Below are 23,005 nucleotides of genomic sequence, written 5' to 3'. Positions count from 1 at the left end.
TTTTAAATGTTATTGCTTGGTTTTTTTTTGTATTGTTTCTTACTCATCTGCTTAACTTGGGTTTTTAGGTGGGTCATTGTGACTTAGAATCATTCACTGTATAAAAATATAGCAGGATATAAAGTGCCTGTGCAATTAGATAATAGAAAGCCTGAACATGTTGAACTTCATTTGATACAGTGCTATGCTGCTTCTTCACAGCCTACTTTGCAGCATTTCATTTGGAGCAACCTTTATGTAAGAGCTGAGCTTTTAGATCAGCAGTTCAATCGATAACTACAGTTACAGATATTGTCCAGGTAATTGGGTGAAGAAAACTAGCAAAGCTGATAAATTATTTTATTCTTCACCAAATAAATAAATAAATAAATAAATAATAAAAATGGCAAAAAATCACCTTAGTTTTGTACTTAGGAAGCAAATAAATATGAAAATTTTGTGAAGGTTATGTTTCCATTGAAACAGCTAATCTGTCAGTTTTTTTTCTGCAGTAACTGCAATTCAGGACATGCAGACCCACAGTAAATAGTGGATTATAATACATTGTGCTTCTTTCACTTTCCTTTTCCTCCTCTTACTGTTTCAGAAGCCTGTGGGATCCAACTGTGGGATCAAGATGGCTTAGTCTATCATAACGTGGAGTGAATACCCTGCTACTGAGCTTATTCTAAGCTTTTACAAACTCTGAGGAGGTGGGAAATCTAGGAGCCTTTCTAACATATTAGCTATATCCCAATACTTTAATTTGCATTGAAAAGAATTACTGATTAGGAAGGGACAAAGTTCCTCATCCAGCAGCCTTATCTCCATGCTTATAGCAGGGCTTCCATTGTGTGCTTGGGGTGCTGATTAGCTCCTCTAGTCCAGTTGTTTTCACATACTTTACTGAACAGTTAGGAGAGACCCTAATATCTGTAAGGCTCAACAAACCATTTGTGTTTGTTAAGGATAGATGCTGTGGAAAAGTTCCTTGCTGGACAGAATGCAAAGTATACCAGTCCTTTTCTTGCTGCATGACCATTTTCACTGTAGTACCTGTAGTTATCACTGTGGGCAGACAGGAATTTTATTTGTGCTGTCTTGTTTCCCACTGCTAAGACTCCACTTGGATTTGCTGTGTTTCTTCAGCAGTATCGCATTGCTGTAGCTGTAGCCCTAGTCACTACTGTCCTAGCTCAAACTGGCTGCGTGTATGCTGACTGACAGATTCCAGCATCCATCCTGGGAAGATACAATGAGAGATAAGCTATTCTGTGCATTTAAGATTCAGGAGGTCGCTATTTTATTCCTTCTAGTGGATCAGTACATGTGTAAGAAGGTGAAGGGGGCAACTGATGGTGGATGGATGGCTACTGTGCTGGCTTTGTGGTCTCCTGAGTAAGGACTGTTTGATCGCTGTGAGGGGTTTTGAAGCTCTGAAGTTGTGAGTGCACTCTACAAGATCCTGTTCTTGCCATAGATTACTTTGGTTAATGGGAAGACTGTCTACTTGTGTATTCAATCTCACATGAAACAGAATACTAATACAATTTTGGCCAACTTTCTTCCATTTCAGTCTATTTTCAGAGATTTATCAGAATACTTCTCCTTTTCTGCACTGCTCTGGTAACACAAAGTTACCAGAAGTCTCTTATTAACGTCTCAGTAGAGGTGAAAGTTAATTTCATTCTCCAGTGTATCAAAAAACAAAACAAAACAAAAAAAAACACCCAACAAAAAAGGCCTTAGGGTTCACTTCTTGTGTTTGTTTATTCCTCACTGGTCTCCATGTATTGGAGGAGAAAAGAGAGATTACTGGCTTTAACAATTATTTCTCTCTACTTACAGAAGTTCATCTGAAAATATTCAAAATAACTTAGCAAGCAATTTAGGGAGACAGTTCTAAGATATTTGACCTGTAAATTATGGTGTGTTACCACGTGACATGGCACAGAAAGTATTAAAAGTTTGTATTTCCTTTTTGATTTTAAGTTCAACTCTTTATTGAATAGAAAACCATAAAGAAATGTTAGGGTTTTTGTTTTTTTGTTTGTTTGTTTGTTCTTCTGATGGCCTGAAAATACTCCAGATGCTTGATGAAATTCTCTGTAGTGTACTTGAACAAGTTGAAGCTGTCATTTAACCACTAATAATTATCCTTGAGAACTTACAGAAGAAAGAGAAGGTCCCGAAGGACTGGGGAAAAATGAATAGTGCTAGAAGTACTGGCCTTATTAAAAATAAATAAATATATACATATAAATATGTGTATATATAACTATACACACACACACACACTCCATCAGTAAAATAAACCTAGTGAAAAGAGTGGCTCAGGGAATTATAGTCTGATTCCCAAAGTCAGTGCGTGGAAAGATGATAGAACAGAGTATTAAAAAAAATTGATTTAAAAGCATCCTGGGGATGTAAGGTGATAAGGAGGGTCAGTGTGGATTCATTAAGAACAAATGTCAAAGCAGTCTAATATCCTCTGTGACAGGGTAATTGTCAATTGGTCTGAATTGTAGTATGTGATGTTTAGGTTGGATATTAAGGAAATCTAACTTCAAGAATAACTGGATCTAATACTTTGGAGACTGTAGCATTCCCTGTAATGAGATATATGGAAAAATATTTTGCAGAGGATGGACTCATTTTGTTTTGCCACAGGAGGGTGACCAGGGTAGCTGTTACACTCCCTTCCAGGCTTGAATTCCTCTAATCTCGTTAGGTCTTCATTGCACAGTGCAGGTTTCACCTGCTTAGTAAAATATCTGATAAAGGGAATTTCCTGAATTTGTTCATTAGTATTAGCAGGAGAAAAGCACAACACTTTTCTACTGCCATTTCTTATGGAACTTAAAATGATAGTTACATTCTCTGTATGTATGTACATACAGCCTCAGTTAGAGAATTTCCATCTACAAGCTATTTTTCATGCTCAGTTATGTATTTCTGCGGTGACTCATTACATGCAGGCCAGAGTATTATTTTCCAATATCACTTTATATCAGCAGACTTCTGTGTCCTTATGGAGCCTGTTGGATGACAGTGAGATGAGTACCACTGTGAGAGCTCTGGCTATATGGATTGGATTACAGCATCATTTACTGGTTTAATCAATTTCTAACTGGATTACAAAAAAAGAAAAGCACCTCAGTTTGTACTTCATTTTGTCTAGCACTGGTGCAGAAGGCCTCAAAACACTACTGTGTTGCAGGTTCCCACAGGTGGGATTTCTGCTTTTGCATCCTTTATTTATGCAAGAGCACAAAAGCACAAACTTTATCCATTGTATATTGCTAAAATAAAAAAACAAGTTCTTCTTTAATCTTCATTGTTACAGCTTTCGTGTAGTCCTCTTGTAAAGTAATGACTGGATGAACCCCATTTGGCTTAAAAATACAGATCTATATCCAGTTAATTTGTGGATAAATATGGGTTTCTTCTATTGATATTTCTCAATCCACACAAAGAAGTTATATTAATACTGAAACATTATTAATCAATAGGTAGCTCTTTAAAAATACATCACTAAGACTAGCCAATTACCTTTAAGTATATATCAAAGACGACAGAGCAATCTGACTTACACTCATGGTCCATTAGAGAGTTCCAAACATTTTAATTATAAATATATCTTTTTCTGCAGTGAAACTTAAAAAGGAAATTAAAATTCCCAACTTCAATAAGCTAAAAAACCCCTAATTCTTCAGTTTTTCAATTTCTTTTCATTCTGAAATGTACAAAAATGTGCTTAATTCATCTTAGTCTCCTGAATTCAAACTAAGTAATCTGTGTGTTGTCCAATGCTATCTTGAAGATATTCTGCTCTTCAAGATGAGTAAAGTAAATTGTAAATACAGATCATGTCATTGAAGTATATAACTCGGTTTGGTTTTATAACAGTAATTAGCTATTGACTTTCAGAGAAATTGCATTATTACGCTCTCTATCAAAGGAAAATCTGACCAAAGCATATAATCTACCTGTAAGTTCTCAGAAATATTTTCTGTATTGAAGGAATTTAGGCTGTAGTTTTGGTGCTTTTTTTTTACTTTGCTCAAAGATTAAATACATATTTGAAATACTAAACCTACTGCGACCATTTGTGGAGTCACAACTGATCCTTCTGCTTTAGAAATGTCTTGGTTGGAGTAATACATTGCATTTTGCAACCAAATAAGAAGCTGTATTTTCAGTTGAGATGATCATACAGTCTTTATATAAATTTCTTTATTTGAGTCATCTCTTTTCTCTCTGGCTCGTATCCCTTCACCATTATACAGCATAAGCAGTCTTCAGAGAATAGTGTGAGGTGTAGCCGATTGTCATGCAATGCGAGTGAAATCTTAAGGTGAACATTAGTCACTCTTTTAGACATGTTAGCTTGAAGTGGAAGCAGTCAATTACAGACTAGAGGTTTTATGGCTACATTATTACCATCACACTATTAGGTTTTCGGCAGTAGCATTCTGTTTGATCGATCTGTGCCAAGACATTGATGGATAGTTTTGTTCTTCAAATGTCAAATATGTGGAACTTTTGTACTTAATTTATTTACTCGTACACTGTGGTACTGTGAATATTTCTCCTTTCTCCATCATTTTAGCTTTAGCAGCTAATCATGATTCATTTTATTTGAAGTTCTAGTGTTGATTTCAATAACATTCTTAATCTTTTTTCCCCATGTTTTTGGATTTCAGAGTAAAATATGGTATCAGCTATACACCTAGTTGTATGTGCAAAAGGATCGCAGCTGTATGAGGGCCTCAGAGAGCAAGAGTTGCTGCTGATGTATAAATGCACATGCATATGCCCTAAGTACATGCTGTTAGCCACTGTGTAGTGAATTTGGATGTTCCATTCTCTCCTCAGTGTTTTGTGTTTGTTCTGCGGGTTGAGGAGTTTACCATTTCATATCTCTTTCAGGCCACACAATAATTTTAGAACATTGTAGCCTCAAGATGCATCTTTAATTAAGCTCGCAGGCTTTCATCTTGCTACTGTTTGTTTAATTAAATGTAGTCATTTGTAACTATATTCAAAAGAAAAGAAACCACTCTAGTGTGACACTAAACAAAAGGTTTATATGCGAACTCCTTTTTAGTTTGGATGTGATGAAGATATGCGTTAAATACACTTGGAAACAAACAGCATATCTGCATAGGGTGCTGTTATTCTCCCATCTCCAACAGAACTGAGAAGAAAATCTGTCTCAGCCTGTTTACGAGGGATACAAGTTCTAAGTACTTGAACTGTCTGCCAGGATTTTTCTCAGTGCTACTGATTTCATTCCTCAAGGAAAAGAAAGTAGAAAAAATGGGAAATGGAAACTTGCCAAGGTTTTCTGCTCAGTCTAGTTAAGCATCAGCATTTTCAGAGAGAAATAACCATGGTTCAACCATCCTGAATGGCTTCAGTGACGCTCAGAAAATCAGGGCAACTGCCCTAAACTAAAGACATGTTTTATGCAAGAAGATTCAGAGAGCTGTAGTCTCTGTGTTATCTCGTTGGATAGTGACCGATGTGCTCTGTTATATTCCAGAGGAATGGCATTTAACTACTGCTGTGCAAATATAGCACACTGTCTGTACAACTGCTGTCTCAGCAACACTGTACTGGCTGTAGCCCAAGTAAAGTGAATGTGATTAATATTGTTAATACGGGTGATTGGTGTTTCACAACCAGACATTGAAGTCAATACTGTGTGAGTGTCCCAGCAGGATGGGAGCTGTGATGTTGTCAGTCACAGTCTGAATTCCTGGCAGCAGTAGCTCTTTTTGCCTGATTAGGAGTGTTAATGCTGGAAAAAGTAAATAAATAATACAGATTTTTTTGAATGTTATAGTTTTGGTTACAGGAGGATTATATGCTCTTGCTCCATCCCTTCTCTGAGTTTACCCAGTGCCTCTTGGGCAGTATTACTGGTGCTGGATGGCTGTGATTCCCCACTCCAGATCTGGCTGCAGTTCAGTAGTGCCTGTATGCATATGGAGTGACTCTGAATGAATTAAACTATTTAAATATGAATGATTCATTCACCTTAGCTTCAGTCCTCATTCATTAGGAGGTTTTCTCTTTCACCTCTTTTTGCATTACTCCTATGTATATTTGCTTTCATGCATTTGTAAACAGGTACATTAAATAAAAGCCCATGTATTTTACATATATTTTAGAGTTAAATATACAGTCAAGGAGAGTATAAGCGGATGTCCAGTTCACGATAGCACATACTCAAATGCTTAAGTTGATTTAAATGGGTCTAAAAGACAGGCTGAATTGGTGCATAAAACCTGAATCCAGAATTTATTGAACCTTGATCCAGAGTTTATTGAATAAAATGGAAGTTGAAGCATGGTGTTTCATGGGCTTTGGACCAGACACTGTGTAACTAATAACTCAAACATGGGGGCTGTAACTCAAATAAGAGACGTGGGTGCCATGAAGTTAAAATCATTAGATTTCCTGTTTCTTTTTTTATGGTTTTTATTTTTTCCCTCCAGGAAGAACTACATTGTATACATATGAAAAAATAGAAGAGTTAGAGATGTGTTAAAGATGGTAATGGTAAACCTGACTAGCTCAGGGGGAACCTCAGCAGAGAAATGGGTAAAGAGAATACTGAGGGCAAAACAGAAGGGAGCAGGATGTCACACACCGTATATGGCATAAATGGAAGTGAAAGGGATCTAGAGTAGACAGTATGGAATGCTGTGGTCTAATTTATTAAATAACATAGTGATTCCTAGTTAATAAACCCCCAGTTGCATGTAGGTAAGTGACATACATCATACACAGCTGCCTTACCTTCATTTTGTACTGCTTTATCTTCTGCACACACAGTAGGATAGTGACCATTATTAACATTATTAAATCTGTAAGTCAGTATCATTTAAGTTACTTATTTCCAAAGTATCCTATTTCCTCTGTTCCATTAAGTGCACCTGCCTCAGTGCACACTTCTTGATCATTGGCTTTTGAAGTATCAGCAATGAGTGTTAAGACTAAGTGAGCTCAGTGACTGCAGCTTATGTAAGCTTCCTGAAGCTGATCCACAGTGACCCCGTGAATAGACGAGAGTTACCAAGGCTGCTGTCTTCCCATTGTGATGCATTTATTTTTATTCAACAGAGTAACATTGGGACCAACTGGTAGAGAAAAGAAGAGCAGCTGGTGGTGGATTAACGGGATGAGGTTATTGTTTGGTAGGTAGGACAGATAACTACCCCAATTGTTTTCCAGTAACGACAGGGAAAGGCGGGTGAATCGGTGCCCTGACAGCTGCTGTGACTTTTGCTTTTCACTGACTCTATTGCTCTCTCTGCTGCCACGATGGCAACCTTTGCCCCACCCCTACTGCTGCTGTCTCTAATTGAGCATCTGCCCTGTTTCTGGTACTGCTGCTTTCACCAATAATATCGATGAGATTTTAGTCTCATCTTTTATTTGTCCTAATGTACTTCTGCCACGACTGCAGGGACGTACATGTCTACTGGATAGGAGCTGCAGGAGAGCTTTAGAATAGGTAGAGCTTTTCGCTTCATGTGCCAGAGTCTTTTCCCCAGTTTCCGCTTTCCACTGTTTCCTGATTTATCCCATCAGCTACTGCTGTCAGATTCGATTCACAATCACGTCTCCAGTCTTCTGTCCTCTCTTGATTTTCCTTCCAAAAGAATAATACTGTAGAATAAGCAGGATAATTTTTCTACTAAGGTTTTATGTACTTTGACTCCTTTTTTCAGGTTATAGCCATCAGGAGCAAGCTGCTGTCATAGATAAGCTAATATATACTCCTGCAGTAGACAGTCAATGTGTGTAAACCATCCCTACCTACGCTGGTGTTGCTTGAGGCTGGAGTAAGTTATGCTTCAGCAACCCTTGAATTAACAGGTTTTGTCTGTCTGTAGCAATCTCCTGAGTACAACCACTAGTGGTAACTCTTGGCGAATGGGATTTATTAGCAGTCTCCATTTTACATCAGACCTAGGGATAAAACAGAGTAAGTTTAGATATCTAGAAAACATGATTTATGAAGAAAGAATGAATAGTTTGTCAAAGAAGAGCTTAAGAGAGTGAAGCAATGAGAGTGTGACAGTCTTCAAGAAATTAAAAGCCATTGCTAAGAGAGTGGAAGTACAGTTGAGAAAGAAATAGTGGGACTGGGTTGCAAGAAGTAATAGGTTGATTAGGTATCAGGAAAAAAGGTACTGGATAGCTATTTGTAGAGCCTGTGCACTTACTTATAAACAGGTTAGATCACAGATTAAGTGAATATATGAGGTGGCGAGAGACCTTTGAATGTCATCCAGGTCCCACTCCAGTTTCCACTCTGGTGTTTTGTCCACAAGCCACTAAACCATATCTGGTAACTCCTCATCCAGGCGCCTCTTGAACACTGCCAGGGATGGTGATTCCACCACCTCCCTCGGCAGCCATTCCAGTGCCTCACCACTCTCTGAGAAAGTTTTTCCTGATGTCTAAACTAAATCTCCTCTGGTACAACTTGTGGCCATTTCCTCCGGTCCTGTTTGTTGCCTGGGAGAAGAGGCCAAACCCCTCCTCATCACAGCCTCCCTTCAGGAAGTTGTAGGGTGCAATGAAGTCTCCTCTGAGCCTCCTTTTCTCCAGGCTAAATAATCCCAGCTCCCTCTGCTGCTCCTCATAAGACTTGTGCTTTAGACCCCTCACCAGTTTCTGTTTCTCTTCACCAAGATAATTCTTGGCACATGGGTAAAACACTAAAAAAAGCGTTAGAGAATTTCAAAATATTGGGCCTCTCAATACATTTTCTCTTACATTTTATAGTGTGTTTAATGGGTAAAATTGAAATAGGACAAGCTACAGGAAAGTAATATTCAGCATCTTAATGTTTTGTGTGGTCAGTGTACAGTTATGTTATTGAAATGATACGTCTAAAAATTCCTGTCACTAGTTTGAAATCCAGTTTTTAAGTCTTTTTCTGAAAAATATTTGGAAGTTTGGCTTGGGCCTTTGTGCAGGTTCATTTGTTTTTAGTAGCTTTTTTCCTTCTATCAGACATATTTTTCCCATTACATTGAGCTTAGAAGTCATAAATAAAATGCCTTAAGTTAGACAAGAAAATTTGCATTTTTTTCCTCATGCTTACTAATAAGTGTATATGTAAATTTCTTCTGAAATGTGACATGAAACCAAATAGTATTGAAACATTTTATGTTCATGTAAAGGAGTATCTATAAATGTATCTGTGTGCGTATACATATGAAAGATCTAGGCCATCTTCATGTATACCGGGCTTTCAGTGTGTATAACTGTAGGACTCTGATTTGGTGCACGAGTGTATAGAAGGCAAAACCTCATGGTGATTTTATCTTCAACAACAGGTATGAATTGTGGTTAGAAAAACTTACTTTATCTGGGGCCAAAAGCCTTTTCTCATCTGAAATCTGTTATTATTTCAAGGTTCTGTGTTACAGCTGAGGGCGTATCTGGCCCCTTCTTTTCAGTAGCTGGCAATACTTCAGGAAAAAAGCAGTTGTTAGTGAGCAGAGAGAGGATTTTGGAATTTCCTGCACTCCTGCTGTGTAGATTCAAATGCTAAGCTTAAATAATGGATGAACCTAAGATTATTATAATTGATCATTGTATGATTTATATGGAGTAATTATAACTAGGTTGAGGAAGAATTTTCAAAAGCTAGTTTCCTGGTAGCCAGAGCCATTAAATAACAGTGTGCTGCCAAAACAAAAATTAGGTGGGAACGTAGCCATGGAGTTCAGAATGTCTGTCCTCCATCTGATTTACAACTCCCCCTTTGATGACAATATCAGTGGTATTTTCTTGTTAAGAGCAGTAAGAGCTGTTTGAATTGTTTTTCTTTGCATTGTTTTAAGCTTGATCAAGCGTAATAACTAGAGAACTGCAAAAATCTAATGTATAACAAAACTAAAAGGTGCGAGAGGTTGAAAAGGTTAATTAAAAGTCTAATGATGGCATTTACTGAGACAGTCCAATTAATCACTTTATTCCAGCAGTCATGTGATACAGAAACCATTGCTGCAGAATACTGACTGCAAGTCTGTGCATATGCTGTTTGTGTGTGTGCTAATGTGTATTTATTTTTTTTCCAAAAGGAGTGTTAGCTTTTGATTTTATTTATCTCAACGTGTTTTTTAAATAGTAGCTAAAGTTTAACCCTTAATCCTCACATAATGCTCTTCATCTACTCTCGCACTGAACAGTACAGGAGCATTGCCCCCTTGGTACTTGTAGCCTTACAGCCCCAGGGGGGTTGCTCGCAGCTTAATGGGATTGTAGGTATAGAAGAAACAAAGCACTAGAAATACATCATTATGTAATGTGATCTCTCTGAAACAGTGTATATGACCAACAAAGTGAACTCTCAAGTGTCAACAAGCGCATTCAAATGTAATTTTTACCACTTCAACTGGAAAAAAGACAAAAAGAACCTTGAAGGATCAATTACAAGGGTCGTAACCTTGTATTATCTGATTTGCTATAATATTCACACGGGCTTTATTGGAATGGAACATAAATTTGAAAAATAGTGAGATTAGAAAGGATTGCAATGCTAGAGCAAAGAGCTAGAAGCTTTCTCTTGGCTTATTTTGCTGGGGCAGCACTTTAGAGGGAGCCCATTATAAGCAGGAGAATAGTAGTTATGTTAACACGGTAATTAATCAAGTCCGAGGAAAAGAGGAAACAAGTTGTGAATTCAATTCTGCAGTAATAAAAAGAAATGCTGAAAGTTACCCTGTAAATTGGCATGACTTTGGTAAACAGTCCCTCACTGTGTCTTGAGAACTGCACGCAGTAAATCACTTCTCATGGCAACCGTGTAGGTTTGAATATTTTCACAGTTTTACGCTGTATTTCTGTATGTGCTAGTTCCTTCCAATTCTGTTAACTTACTATCTAGCTAATAATAAACTACTGAACAGTATAACGTGAGAGCATTTGCAGTAACACAGTTCCGCTGTGAATATTTCAAAGGGAAATTAATTAGAAGAACTCAGCTGAAACCGTGGCGATAGCCTTCCCTATCACAAAACCAGCCTCTGACTCGACACAGAGCATGAATTGTATATGGAATGACTGCAGATCTCTGCTCCACAAAAGAAGTATATCCTGTATATGGTCCCAGTCACGCGTAATCCATCCTTAGTGATAGTGCAATGTAGGTACATTAAAAAGACCTTTACACTCTACAACTCTTTAGTGTAGAACTGAAATCCTTGGTGCAATAATGTAAGAAACAGTGTCTGGGTCTGTTTCTAGCAGCCTCTGTTCAGCAGCCTTAGATTTTGTTCATGCATTTCTGCTTTCTACGTGAGATACTTTGGACAGAAGTAAAAGTAGCATTAAAAACAGAATTCTTGAAACTTAGATTATTGAAAATTCAGAATAACTCCACTGAATAAAATTGATTTAAGTATGCTGGCGTGAGTATAATGCAAAGCTGCTATCCACATAAAAAAATAGGAATCCTGGCATTACCTTTCATGCATTTGTAGTAGAAATGGAAGGTGATAGATCAGGATGTTTGTGTGAGTGAAGACAGAATTTAAGCAGCCAACCACAATATTATTCGCATTGAGGAACAGGGTTTCCTCTCCCTCCCAGCTCTCCTGGAACAAAATCTTGAATCAGTTATTTATAGGCTTTCAGGAATTTCCTCTTTCATAACCTGTATGTTGGAGTAAATGTATCTCAGCCAACCGTTTAGGCTTTAGCCACTGTGAAGTTATCTGCTCCCTGTTCCTTCCCAGAGAAGACAGAAGTACCAGAGGAACTCTTCAGTCATTATTTCCTCACTGTTTCATCAGCACTTATCTGGCTTTTCTTTTGCAGTCTTTATCATCACACCAGGAAGTGGTCAACTGAAGGCAGCAGGATCTAACTCTAAATAGACAAGTCCTGCTAGGTGTTAGAGCCTGTCCACTGGTGAACTTGGACAATATATAACAGCACATACAGCATGTGGCCTTTTTAGAATAAACCATACAGGAATGGGCCAAGGGGTGGACTTATGCATGTAAATTTAGGAGCACCTGCTTCTGGGTTGTAGCTTAGATTTCTTGTACAATGCACTGAATCCTTATGAAGTTCACAGGATATTTTGTATAAAAGTACTACAACAACAAAATTGCACCGTAAGTGTCTAGATAGACAACAGGAAATACAGCAACTACAATGTGTTTGGAAGTCCTTGGACCTGAGGAGCTGGATTTGGAGCCTCGGGCAGCAGGTGCATCCATCTTTGCAGCAAGCAGTGTCTGCTCCTGGGAACAGGCAGCTTACTGGGAGAACTGAGCAGGACTCAGTCTGCTTTAGCAGGGCACCTAGCAGAAGATGTCAGGGTGCTTTATTCATTGAGGTAGTGATCAGAACAGCCTTGGAAGAAGCAGGAGGTCTGTGGTCTGTACTCAGTAGGTTTTCACAGAGCCTTGGAGGGGATCCCATGGAATAGAAAGAGGAGGAATTGTGCTGTAAAAAGGAATACTTTGTTGTTGTTGTTATTTTAAAGGGATTAGATGAAGAAAATGCAAGCAGGATCATGTCTCTGCAGCCTTGCAATTAAGGCAGTCATCTTCAGGGAGGGAGTATGGGTTTCCAGTCATTGCATTTGTAAGAGAAATAACTCTCGTGGGCACTGGCCAGAGCCAGCAATCTGCCTCCCAAGGAGAGCTCTTCTGAGGCTGAAGCATCGTGCTGTCTCTGGTGTTTGCAGTATGTGCTGTTTCCTGTGCACCTTTCTGAGAATACCCCACAGTGACGGTTGAGAATACTTATGGGAAATGAGAAGTGTGGTTCTGATTACCCATGTGAAAGAAGGCAGGTCTCAAGTTCTTGACTTATGATGCACCAATGATCTCTCATAAAAACAAAGGCCAGGTCTTTCTGAAGGAAGATGGTATCTGAGTAAAGTTTTAATTGTGTATTTTAGTTCACAGTAAGCTATGTTCATGATCTCTGCAGGGCTTTGATTTGAGATCAGAAATACTCTGTCCAAAAAAAGGGCAGTTTATTCGAATCCAGTGAGACACAAATAACAATATTGCCCATATTTTCCTTATTTGTTTATTCTTCTTTTCTTACAAAGCCCATAGCAGCACTTCCATTAAATTGGGATCATGGTTCTCCTCCTTATCCAGGTCAGCCTTTGGTTCCTCTAGGCAACATTTTGCATCTGCTTTAGAGTAGACCCATACCCACATGGTCATCTCTATCCCTTTGCAATTTTGTCTTCCATCACATTAACTTTTATATCTCTCTTTACAGCACTCCCTTCGCTAAATATCCCAGAAAGCCTACTAATACTCATTACTTGCAAATAGTAATTGTAATTTTAAAAGCAACCTCAGTAAATAGCTTTTTATGTACTGTAAGAAAACTGAAAACTGTGTCTGTTCTGCTGTTTAACATGAGTGCTGTAGAACCATAGACCTTCTATCCTACCATGTAATGAGAGCATGAATAAGCTCCCAGTATCCTCTGAGAATCTCTTTGTGTGCGTACCATAGGGTTGAGGAGAGAGCCAAAGGCTTAGTAGGTGCAAAACTGAAATAGAAATGGAAATGCAGGAGAGATGAAAGATCTTGAAAGAGAGCAAATCGTAAGGAACATCACACAGGGCAGAGGAAGCCCTATTAAAAGTTTAGGAATATCTCTGGTTAAAAGCATTTGGCTTCTTTCTGTTGTTTTATACAGGTCTGAATGAGGGCTTGAGTTCAGAACTGCTGCAGACATAAAAATGATGGGCCAGGGTGAGGAGTTTTGGGAGGCAAGAAGTGTTGAATTGGTTGCAGCTTTTACTATAATGCAGGGCCCATCATTAAAGTATGCTAGAAAGCATCTCACCTTGTATGCAGATGTTCAAAGTGCAGTAGAATGGCTGGAAATGGTGGTCCACATGGATGTTAGTTAGGATCTCTCAGCCCTTTGTTGCTGCCCCAAAGTTTCTGTGCTCATTATTCAGCAAGCTCCCAGGTAGGAGGATATGTTTAGGTATCCTTACTCTTTGTTTTTGGGGGTCTGTTTTCTCACCCAGTCTCCTGGCTGTGGCAGTTTTGCTGTGACTCCTTGCGCTGCAGCAGGCTGGTGCTCTGAGCTGCTGTTGCTAATGGCTCTGGTGATCTCTGGGATGATTGTTGCTGGCTGCGTGTGTGGACCAGTGCCTCGCACATAGGCAGCACAGGGCATCACTTACAAGGCTGGAAGTGACTTACTTGGGACTCTGCAGGGATTTGACAGGAGCTGAGAACTGCATGGTTTGGCACAGATTTCCACAAAGGACCCAAGGCAAAGCTGACCTGAAACAGGGGAAGCTCTCGGTGAGAAAATGCAGCAGGCAGGAAGCTTCACTTGTCCCAGGTTGCGGTCTGACTGCCTTCCATCCTTACCCAAATGCCCCAGGAGAGGCGGAACTGAAAAAAGATCTTACACAGACCTTTCCCAAGGGACACTGGCAGGAAAAGAAGCTCTGGATTACATCCATTAGCTCCTAACTTAGTCAGTACCTAGTGAGAGCCAAACTTCTGCCTGTCTTAATAATTTAAGCTTTGCAGAACAGAAGCTGGGTGAAATTTTGACTTTATATATTACTGCTGGGTAAGTAATCCTCAGGAACATTCTCAATCCTGTTAACTGTTTGTAGCTACCACAGGACTTAAGAATAATCACATTGTACTTCTTCAATAAAAATAAAGCAGAAAATGTGTTCTGGATGGTAAGTTGTGTTAAAACATGATTTAAAAGCTTGGGAGAAGCTGGCACTAATGAGAAGTTTAGACAGTCTCATTTAATTCAAGTGCAGTTGGTGTAGATTTCTTATGTGCTCTGCATTAGTCTTGGTTATAAAAGGTAGAAATAAACTGTATAATGTGATGATAAATACACCAGAAACAATAGCTGGAGACATATGGATCAAAATAGAGGAAGCAAGTGGCAAGTTACAGCCAGGGGTAGTTAAAGACAAATGAAAAACAGAAAACATGATCCATGCTCAGAGTTCACACAGGAATGCAATTCTTGGGTATAAGTTATATGAAAGATATGACTGAGCACTGCTGTTCTGTACGAACACTTAGCCAGTATTTCAACTTTCCTGCAAGGTAACATTCACTGCTGTTGGTGCTGTCAGTGAATTCGGCTTATGCTCTATTTTTCTGAATGCTTCATTAACCTGTCCTTGCTGATTTTTGAGGTATTCGTATTCACAGCACTTTTTAATGTTGTAGCTGCATTTGCTACTGAGTTCAACCTTTAATGGCAAAAGTGTATATGATTATTAGCAAATAAATGCTTTATTACATCTTGCTTTTTGTGTGTGTGTGTGTGTGTGTGTGTGCGTGTGGTAAATAATACTTCATAATGTAACACCACACGGTAAGTTGATGTCTGTTTGCATTGATGTGCCCCATTTAGAGCTCTTCCACAGAATCTGATTTTAAAGAGTGGAATTCAGTGGTTGACTCCCAGGCACAAACAACCATGTAATTACTCTGCAATCACAGAGTAATTAGCATGCACTATTCATATATTGCATAATTATATGCCCTGCAGATTACATAGTAATTATATTTGTACCAAACATATAATTCTATAGACTGTATCACAGGAAAGAAACTTGGTGAGTTCACAGTTAATATTATAGTTATAAGTTAATATAATGCAATTATATGTAAAAGTCTTACAATCTTATCAGAGGGTTGTATTTGGATGTCTCATCTCTTCTGCATCTGGTTTAACTTAAACTGGTTGACGCTATTATAAGAAGTGCTTGGCTGTTAATTTATAGTCAGATGTTGTATGTTTATAATGTAATGTGTGGAGATAAGCAGAAATGTACAGCTGCTTGTGCAGGAAGCTCAGTGTGGGAAGGGTTGGTGTGAGTATTAAATACATAAATGACAAATGTATGAACACACAGAATGTAGTTACAGCATGTTGTTAGAGTGAAAAACAAATATTGTGGATTCTCCTTATGTGTTGGGTTGTTTCTGGCTGTCTGAGATGCACGGGATAGTAGCAGGTAATATATACACATAGTGGCATCAAGGGAATGTAGCCAGCTCCATGCACTGTGTCAACCTAACAGCCCCATCCTTTTGGCCATGAGGAAAGAGGAGAGATTGGTGTCCTGATCAGGGAATGGGGCAGAATGGTGGGAGAATGGAGAGGAATGGCACTGAGTTGTAGGAAGGCTTTAGACTGAGCTTTTGGGAAAAGGTGGCAGATCTAAAACAAAATGTTTTTTGAAGAGATCCTTAAGAGCATTAGGTCTTGTTTTAAACGTTTTACCTTTGACCATCCCTCCTAAAAGATTGATGCAATGTCTTTGACATTTTGTTCGGCTTGCAAATACTGTAGCAGGGGGAAATTAATGTATCTTCTTGGATCTGTGATGTTGGCATTCCCATTATCCAAAGCAACATTATGATTATTCTTAATTGAATTTTGCGCTCTAATGCCAGTTGCCTTCATTTTCAAGCAAAGCATATGTTGGATTTTAATATGTGGATAATGTATTGCAAAATTAAATGTGTAATTATAATCTTTTATCTGAGTTTAATTTTTTTCTCTCTAACTTACAGTGTGTGCATGTGCATGCATGTGTACAAGGGAAAGAGAATCCCGGTATTAAGATGTTTCTTTCACCGTGACTTGTTAATTCTGTGTCAGATTTAAAACTCACAGCTTCATAAAACTCAGGGTTCAGGTGGCGTCTACAGATCTCATGAAAGTCTCTTTGTCAGAGCCCAGAGCTCACAGGCTTGGTGGGTTGTCTCAGAGCTCCTGCAATAGTGGGACTGCACTGCTTGCCTTGCTGTCTGTGTCAGCTGCTTATATACCTCAGAAGCTGTGGTATCAGGCATGTGGCTTTCACATTTTGCAGAGTTCATAAATTGCATTCAAATGCTGTTTCTTGGTGTAGATACTGAATATCAGTTATAGTTTTGAAGAAAAAAATTAGGAGAGTAACTTATTTCCAAACCCAGACGTAAGAGTCCCACTGAGTTCTTGTGCAATGTGCCACATGTATCCCTTCCAGTTTACCAGTATAATGGCATTTAAGTGAGGCCAAGACATACCCAGTTTTCAGCCTGGATGTCAGCTGCAAAGAAGATGAAGTGCAGCCTCCTGGTGTAGTCATCGTTCACATGCCGGCACTTTGATTGTAACATGTGCCCGTGCTCTCGATCACTCATTAAGCCATTACCATTTGATGGTTGGACTAGATGAACTTAGTGGCCTTTTCCAACCTTAATGGTTCTATGATTCTGCCCTTAGAAACATAAGGAATGGTCACAGGCACTGAATTTTTTTGCATGTATGAAATATATAATCAGGGTCTCATTAACGCGATGAAATAAACACAAACATGAAAACACAATATGAATGTGTCACATTTCTTACTGCTGTTGTGTTGTTTTTTCTAGTGGAGCCAGTACTTTCAAAGGGGAACAACTGCTTGGATGCAGCAAAAGCTTGTAACCTAAATGATACCTGCAAGAGGTTCAGATCTGCTTACATAACCCCCTGCACCAGCAGCACGTCTAATGAAATCTGTAACAAGCGGAAGTGTCATAAGGCCCTCCGGCTATTTTTTGACAAAGTTCCCCCAAAGCACAGCTACGGGATGCTCTTCTGCTCCTGTCGAGACGTAGCCTGTACAGAAAGGAGGCGGCAGACTATTGTTCCTGTGTGTTCATATGAGGACAGGGAGAAACCAAACTGCCTGAATTTACAAGAATCCTGCAAGAAGAATTACATCTGCAGGTAAGATAGAACATGGCAGGGGAGTGATTAATGAGGTGCCAGAGAGAACTTTATGGTACTGCTGTATTTGCCAGAAGTGAGGGTCAGAATGTCCATTAGACAGCAAGAGTTGGGGAAAGCAGCAAAAGTCTCTGACATCCTTAAGTGTAACAAAAGCCTGCATCTGGTTACAGCGTGTGCCTTCTTCAAAACTGCTCACAGCTACTCCCTCTTGTTATGGAAGAATCGTTAAATGCCTGGTTTAATTTGCACAGATTTCTGTTGGAAACATTTTAATTAGGTGTCTCTATGAAATGATATCTCAAAGTTATTTTTATGTCCCATTAGCAGCCAGGTGGAAATAGAATTATTCATTATAAAGGGATGTATTGTCATTGTTACCTTGCATGTAAGCTTGATTAACAGTGGATGCAAGCCACATGAAGGACTTTGCGTATTGGTCAGAATACACAGATTCCTTGCAGGCTTTTGCTTCATGGAAAGGGGACTATGTCCCACTTTCTTGTCATTGCTATTTTAAGCTTGGAATTGTTTTATCTGCCCTCTCTGGCAAACAGGCTGGGCTGATGTAACTGGAGGGTCATTGACTCAGTGACCCGATTCCCAGTCTCTTCCCTCAGTGAGCTCAGCACAGAGCACTGCTTTGCACGACAAAGTGGCTCCTTCTGCTGTCAGCAACTTCTCTACAGGTTATATCGCACAGTGCTTGCTCAGTGGCATACAGATCCTCCTCTGCCCTTAGGAAATGCTTTACTCCTGCTTAGCATTGTGTATGTTTATATAAGAATGCTGTTCCAATGCCGTGTTTATGAAGTCATGCCCAAGAATCTTAGTCATTTCTAATGTGTGCATTTTTTGTACGTAGTTCACCAAGGTCTTCAAATTAGCAAGTAAGGAAATAAACGCTATTGTTAAATGTCAAGGGCATTGAGGATATGTGCATATATGTCTTGAATAAGTACTTCATGTGTCTGATAAAATATTTACATGTTGTTCACATATGAACAGTGATCCTAAACCCCTGATCTGAGCACCACATGTGCCTCAGGTGCTGGCAGGGGAGAAGCAGCAGTGCTCTGCCCTGCCCTGTGGCTCAGGGATGGCAGGAGCCACTTCTGTGCTGACACAGACTGGAGCAGCTTTAGGTTGGGGCAAGGCTTTCACTGCAGTCCAGTGAGGCGCATTCAACACCTTGATGGCTATTGCAGTTTGTGAAAGCTGGATGCTGGTTCTGGAGTCAGAACCACTTGTTTTCCATTTCCATGTTGTGTCATCAGTCTTTTTGTTTGCGTAAATTGTTGAACCTAGATTGCCTTACTTAACACAGGCCCTGTTAAATAGCAGAGTTACAGCATCCTTGCAGTGCTTCTTGCCAAAATTCCAGTGTTGTGGTACTAATGAGATGGGGGAGTGGGTTTTATTGGGACACTTCTTCCTGTTTTTCAGGCTGTGCTCAGGAATTGCTTTGTTAAATGAATGCCATTACTTCTCTTATGACTGTGTTTTTCTTTGGTCAGCTTTAATCTAATGTTTTATCAGCAGCTAAGTTTTTAATAGCATTTTGTTTAATCTGACTTCATGAGCCTGCTGTCGTTCTTTCTCCATTCCAGCTGCAGAAAAAAGCTTGGTAAAATGTCTGCTCCTGTTGCCCAGAGTTGCAGTCGATGCTGGGGTGGAAATGGATTTCTTTAGAGTTTCTTCCCATGGCTGCTTTTCTTTAAACTGCCAAATTAAAATGTTTGGACTCAAGGGCAGGCAAATGTTGTGGGGCTGGGACGGGGTCAGTGAAAAATAGCACTTGGTCCTGCTACCTGAACTGCAGCAAATGTTGCAGGATGCTGACAGTCATCCCCTATTAGTGCCTCGTGGGCTGTTTGAGCTGCTAGCATGGTTAGTGCCTTCCCTCTCTCCTGTCCAGGAGACGGGGAATCAGCAGTAGAGCTATTCCATTTCATCCAAAACGCAGTGAAGGGCATTTTCTTTGAATTGTTGTGCACTTAGAGGGAGGTGGTGTGGTTTGTTCGCAGTGATTTACTGGAAAACAGCAGCATGGGCAGAGGAGGAAAGAAAGGGAAGTAGAGATGACATCCCCTCCTTGCTATTGAAAGTTTTGGCACTGATAAATATCAGTCTACATAGTAATTGCATGCATGTTTAGAATAATTAAAAGCAGTAGTTGCAAGACATATAATTCTAATTCTGATAACCTGTTCATTTTGAAAGCAGAAAGAGTATCTAAATGAGAGAATAATTTGAGGCTGTGTTCTGACTGCTGTGAAACTGAGTCATTTAGAAACTGTTATTTGCATGGCCATTACATCTATTAGAGTTTCTTCATAATGCTAAGCATGAAAAGGGAGACAAGTTCTGAAGCATTTCTGAAAGTACTCTCACAATTGTTTTGCAAATGCTGGTCATTCAGAAATGAGAGCTCTGAATCTGTCTATATTACTTACGAAATATAGTTGGGCCCATACAAATATGTTTTTCAACAGTCAGTTCAGGATGCTTTCTAAGAGCTTTGTTTCGGATGCACAGAATCACAGAATCGCAGTGGTTGGAATGGACCACTGCAGGTCATCCAGTCCAACCCCCTTCTAAAGCAGGTGCCCTACAGCAGGTTACACAGGAAAGTGTCCAGGTTGTTTCTGAATATCTCCAGAGAAGAAGACTCCACAGCTACTCTGTGCAGCCTGTTCCAGTGCTGTCAACCCCAAAGTAAAGAATTTTTTCCTGATGTTCATATGGAATATCCACCCTTTAGTTATAGATAAGATCCTCTCTCAGTCTTCTCCAGGCTGTACAGCCCCAGGTCTCTCAGCCTTTCCTCATCAGGGAGATAATCCAGGCCTCCTGTCATCTTTGTGGCACTCCGCTGGATTCTCTCTAGAAGTTTTGTCTTTCTTGCACTGAGGAGCCCAGAACTGCACACTGTAAATATCACTGAATCACAATGTCACTGAATCATAATCTCAGTGAATCTGTTTTTGAAACAGAATTAAAATGAGGGAAGCAGTTCAGCCAAACTGCAGTTACCATTAACTGAGATGGTACGACACATCAGTTATTTTTTTTTTTTTTTTTGTCTCTCTTCTATTCATTCACCAATCCATTATATAATATAAACTCTTAATTGAGGGGGGAAAAAAAGGGACAAGAAATGTCAGGATATGCAAATAAGTTCTGACTTACATAAATAGTCCTAATTTTTCAACTTCATCAAAATACTGAATGCTTCATTTTCATTATCATTCTTATGCTGCCTCTCCTTATATCCAAGTCCATATCTGACTCTGAAATGGATTTGAGGCTTTCCAGGCATACCTTTCATGTATACCTGTCAGTTCTAACTGAAAAGAAAGAAAAAACAACTAAAAGAAAAGACAGAAAGAAGCCATTAGAATTCATTTTATACCGAATATAAAGAAAACTTGTAAGGAAAGTTGTTTTACTGTTAAAAACTTCCTCCAGTTGTCCTGGAAAAGCTCAAACCCTTGAGAAACTTCCTATTTGGGTTGCTTCGGCCACCAGTTAAATCCCATAAGGTTGACTGGCATGTTTTAGAAATATCGGTCTGTTGTGAAAACAGAACAGCGTGCTTCATTTTTGCCTGTATCACGTTTGACAGGGTTTTAAAATACTCCTTCCTTTGAGGAACAGAAGTGTGAGTCATCAGTTTGGCTTTTCTTTAATAACTGGTGGTTTGAATTTGCTTATGTCCTATGTCTTCTGGAGAAGTTCATCAGGAGCTGAGCGGAATGATAACAGTATGGACATGTGACTTACTGAAAGAACTGAAAATTAGGAGAGTTCAGTCAAAATGGTGGTGTAGCAGCCAAGAAATAATTCTTGACCAATGTCCAAATAAAACCACAAATAAGTTATTATTTTTGACACTCTATGTTCACAGAGCCAAATCTTTATATGTGCTTCCATTAGCATTCACTGGCACATGTTTAAGAGCCGTTTGGATGTGGTATTCAGGGATATGATTTTGTTGTTGTGGTGTTGTTTCGTGGTTGTTTTTTAAGAGATAGGCTACTGGTTAGGCTGCGGTTGGACCTGATGATCTTCAAGATCTTTTCCAACCTGAGTAATTCTATGATTCTATGATTCTCACCTGTGGTACAATCATTTGGGGTTACTGCTGTCAGCAGTTTCTGGTCACTCCTCCTGTTCAGTCTTTGGTGCAAGAGCGATTCAGATCTGTTTGGAAGATGTCAGTATGCACAGGTAGAAGAACCTTGCATGTAGGTTCACAAACCTTTCTATCAATGCACAAAATAACTCGTCCACAGTAAAAGCCAGAACAAAAGTTCGGTTTACTTAGTGATAATTTGCCATGAAAAAGAAGCCTCTGTATCTCAGCTTGTTTTCCATAAGCCATGTGCAAATCAATGAGTGCTTCATGCCATTATCTGTTTGTGCAAGTGGCTTCTCTGCAGGTGAACGCTGGGTGTTCCTGGAGCTGGTAACACTCTGCAATCCCTCTATCCTTGTGCGTAAGATTTGCTGGGAGGGAGGTTGGTCAAACACTGAAGGCAAGTTTATGAAAAGGTTTATCCTGCTGTAGGAGAGAGGAACCCAGACTCTCATGTCACTAGGGAGTTGTCTCCAGTTGCATTGTTAACAGGTGGCAGGGAGGAGGGCGCTCAAGGGATGTGTGGAGGAGAGAAAAAAGGCGGAACAGAAATAGGCTCTTTACTTCGAATTTTCTTTTTCTCAGACTTCACTTTCATTTTTCCTGCTTCCTCTCTTGCTTTACTCTCATGCCTCTTCCCATTGCTTAGCCTCCTTTCATCTTTTCCCAGGTCTTTCAGTCATTATCTGACTTTCACTGCCTCTCTGCCACGTTTGAACCCTCTCCATTACAGCTGCTTACAGTCCCTCCTCACATCTCTTCTGTGCTCTGCTCTTTTCCTCCCTCAATATCCTGCATTAGTCCAGTGATCATCTGTGATTCAGAAGATGAGAGGGAAACACTGTTGCCCCTCCCTGCCCAAGCCCTATGGCTTCTGCTGGTCACAAGGCAGTTGGTCAGCTGCTGAGCAGAACTGCTTGGTTTCCAACTTGCTCTCGATGCAGGAGTTCCAGCACTTACCAAGCACTGTCATGGAGGACACAGTGGCAATGGTACAGTTCTAACTGGATAGGGTTTGCCGTCCCTCTGGGGTGTTCTGTATCATCTGGGCACTCCAAGCTGTCTGACATCTCCTTGAGATTTCTGTTTGCTGTTGGTATG

General features: G+C 39.6%; 1 protein-coding gene across 3 annotated transcripts in view; it reads left to right on the top strand.

Annotated features, from left to right (window-relative positions):
- The window catches only part of GFRA1 (GDNF family receptor alpha 1), a 156,780-nt gene that overhangs the window by 83,897 nt on the left and 49,878 nt on the right, over positions 1–23,005 (top strand). For all 3 annotated transcript variants that reach the window (XM_072340983.1, XM_072340982.1, XM_072340984.1), the window contains one exon: positions 17,424–17,763. In XM_072340983.1, coding sequence (XP_072197084.1) covers positions 17,424–17,763 — 340 coding nt within the window. The remainder of the gene's footprint in view (positions 1–17,423; positions 17,764–23,005) is intronic.

This window comes from Excalfactoria chinensis, chromosome 6 (assembly GCF_039878825.1).
Source record: "Excalfactoria chinensis isolate bCotChi1 chromosome 6, bCotChi1.hap2, whole genome shotgun sequence".
In the NCBI taxonomy this organism is placed as follows: Eukaryota; Metazoa; Chordata; class Aves; order Galliformes; family Phasianidae; genus Excalfactoria; species Excalfactoria chinensis.
Note: the sequence above shows the minus strand (reverse complement) of the source record. Positions and strands in the feature narration are given on the sequence as shown.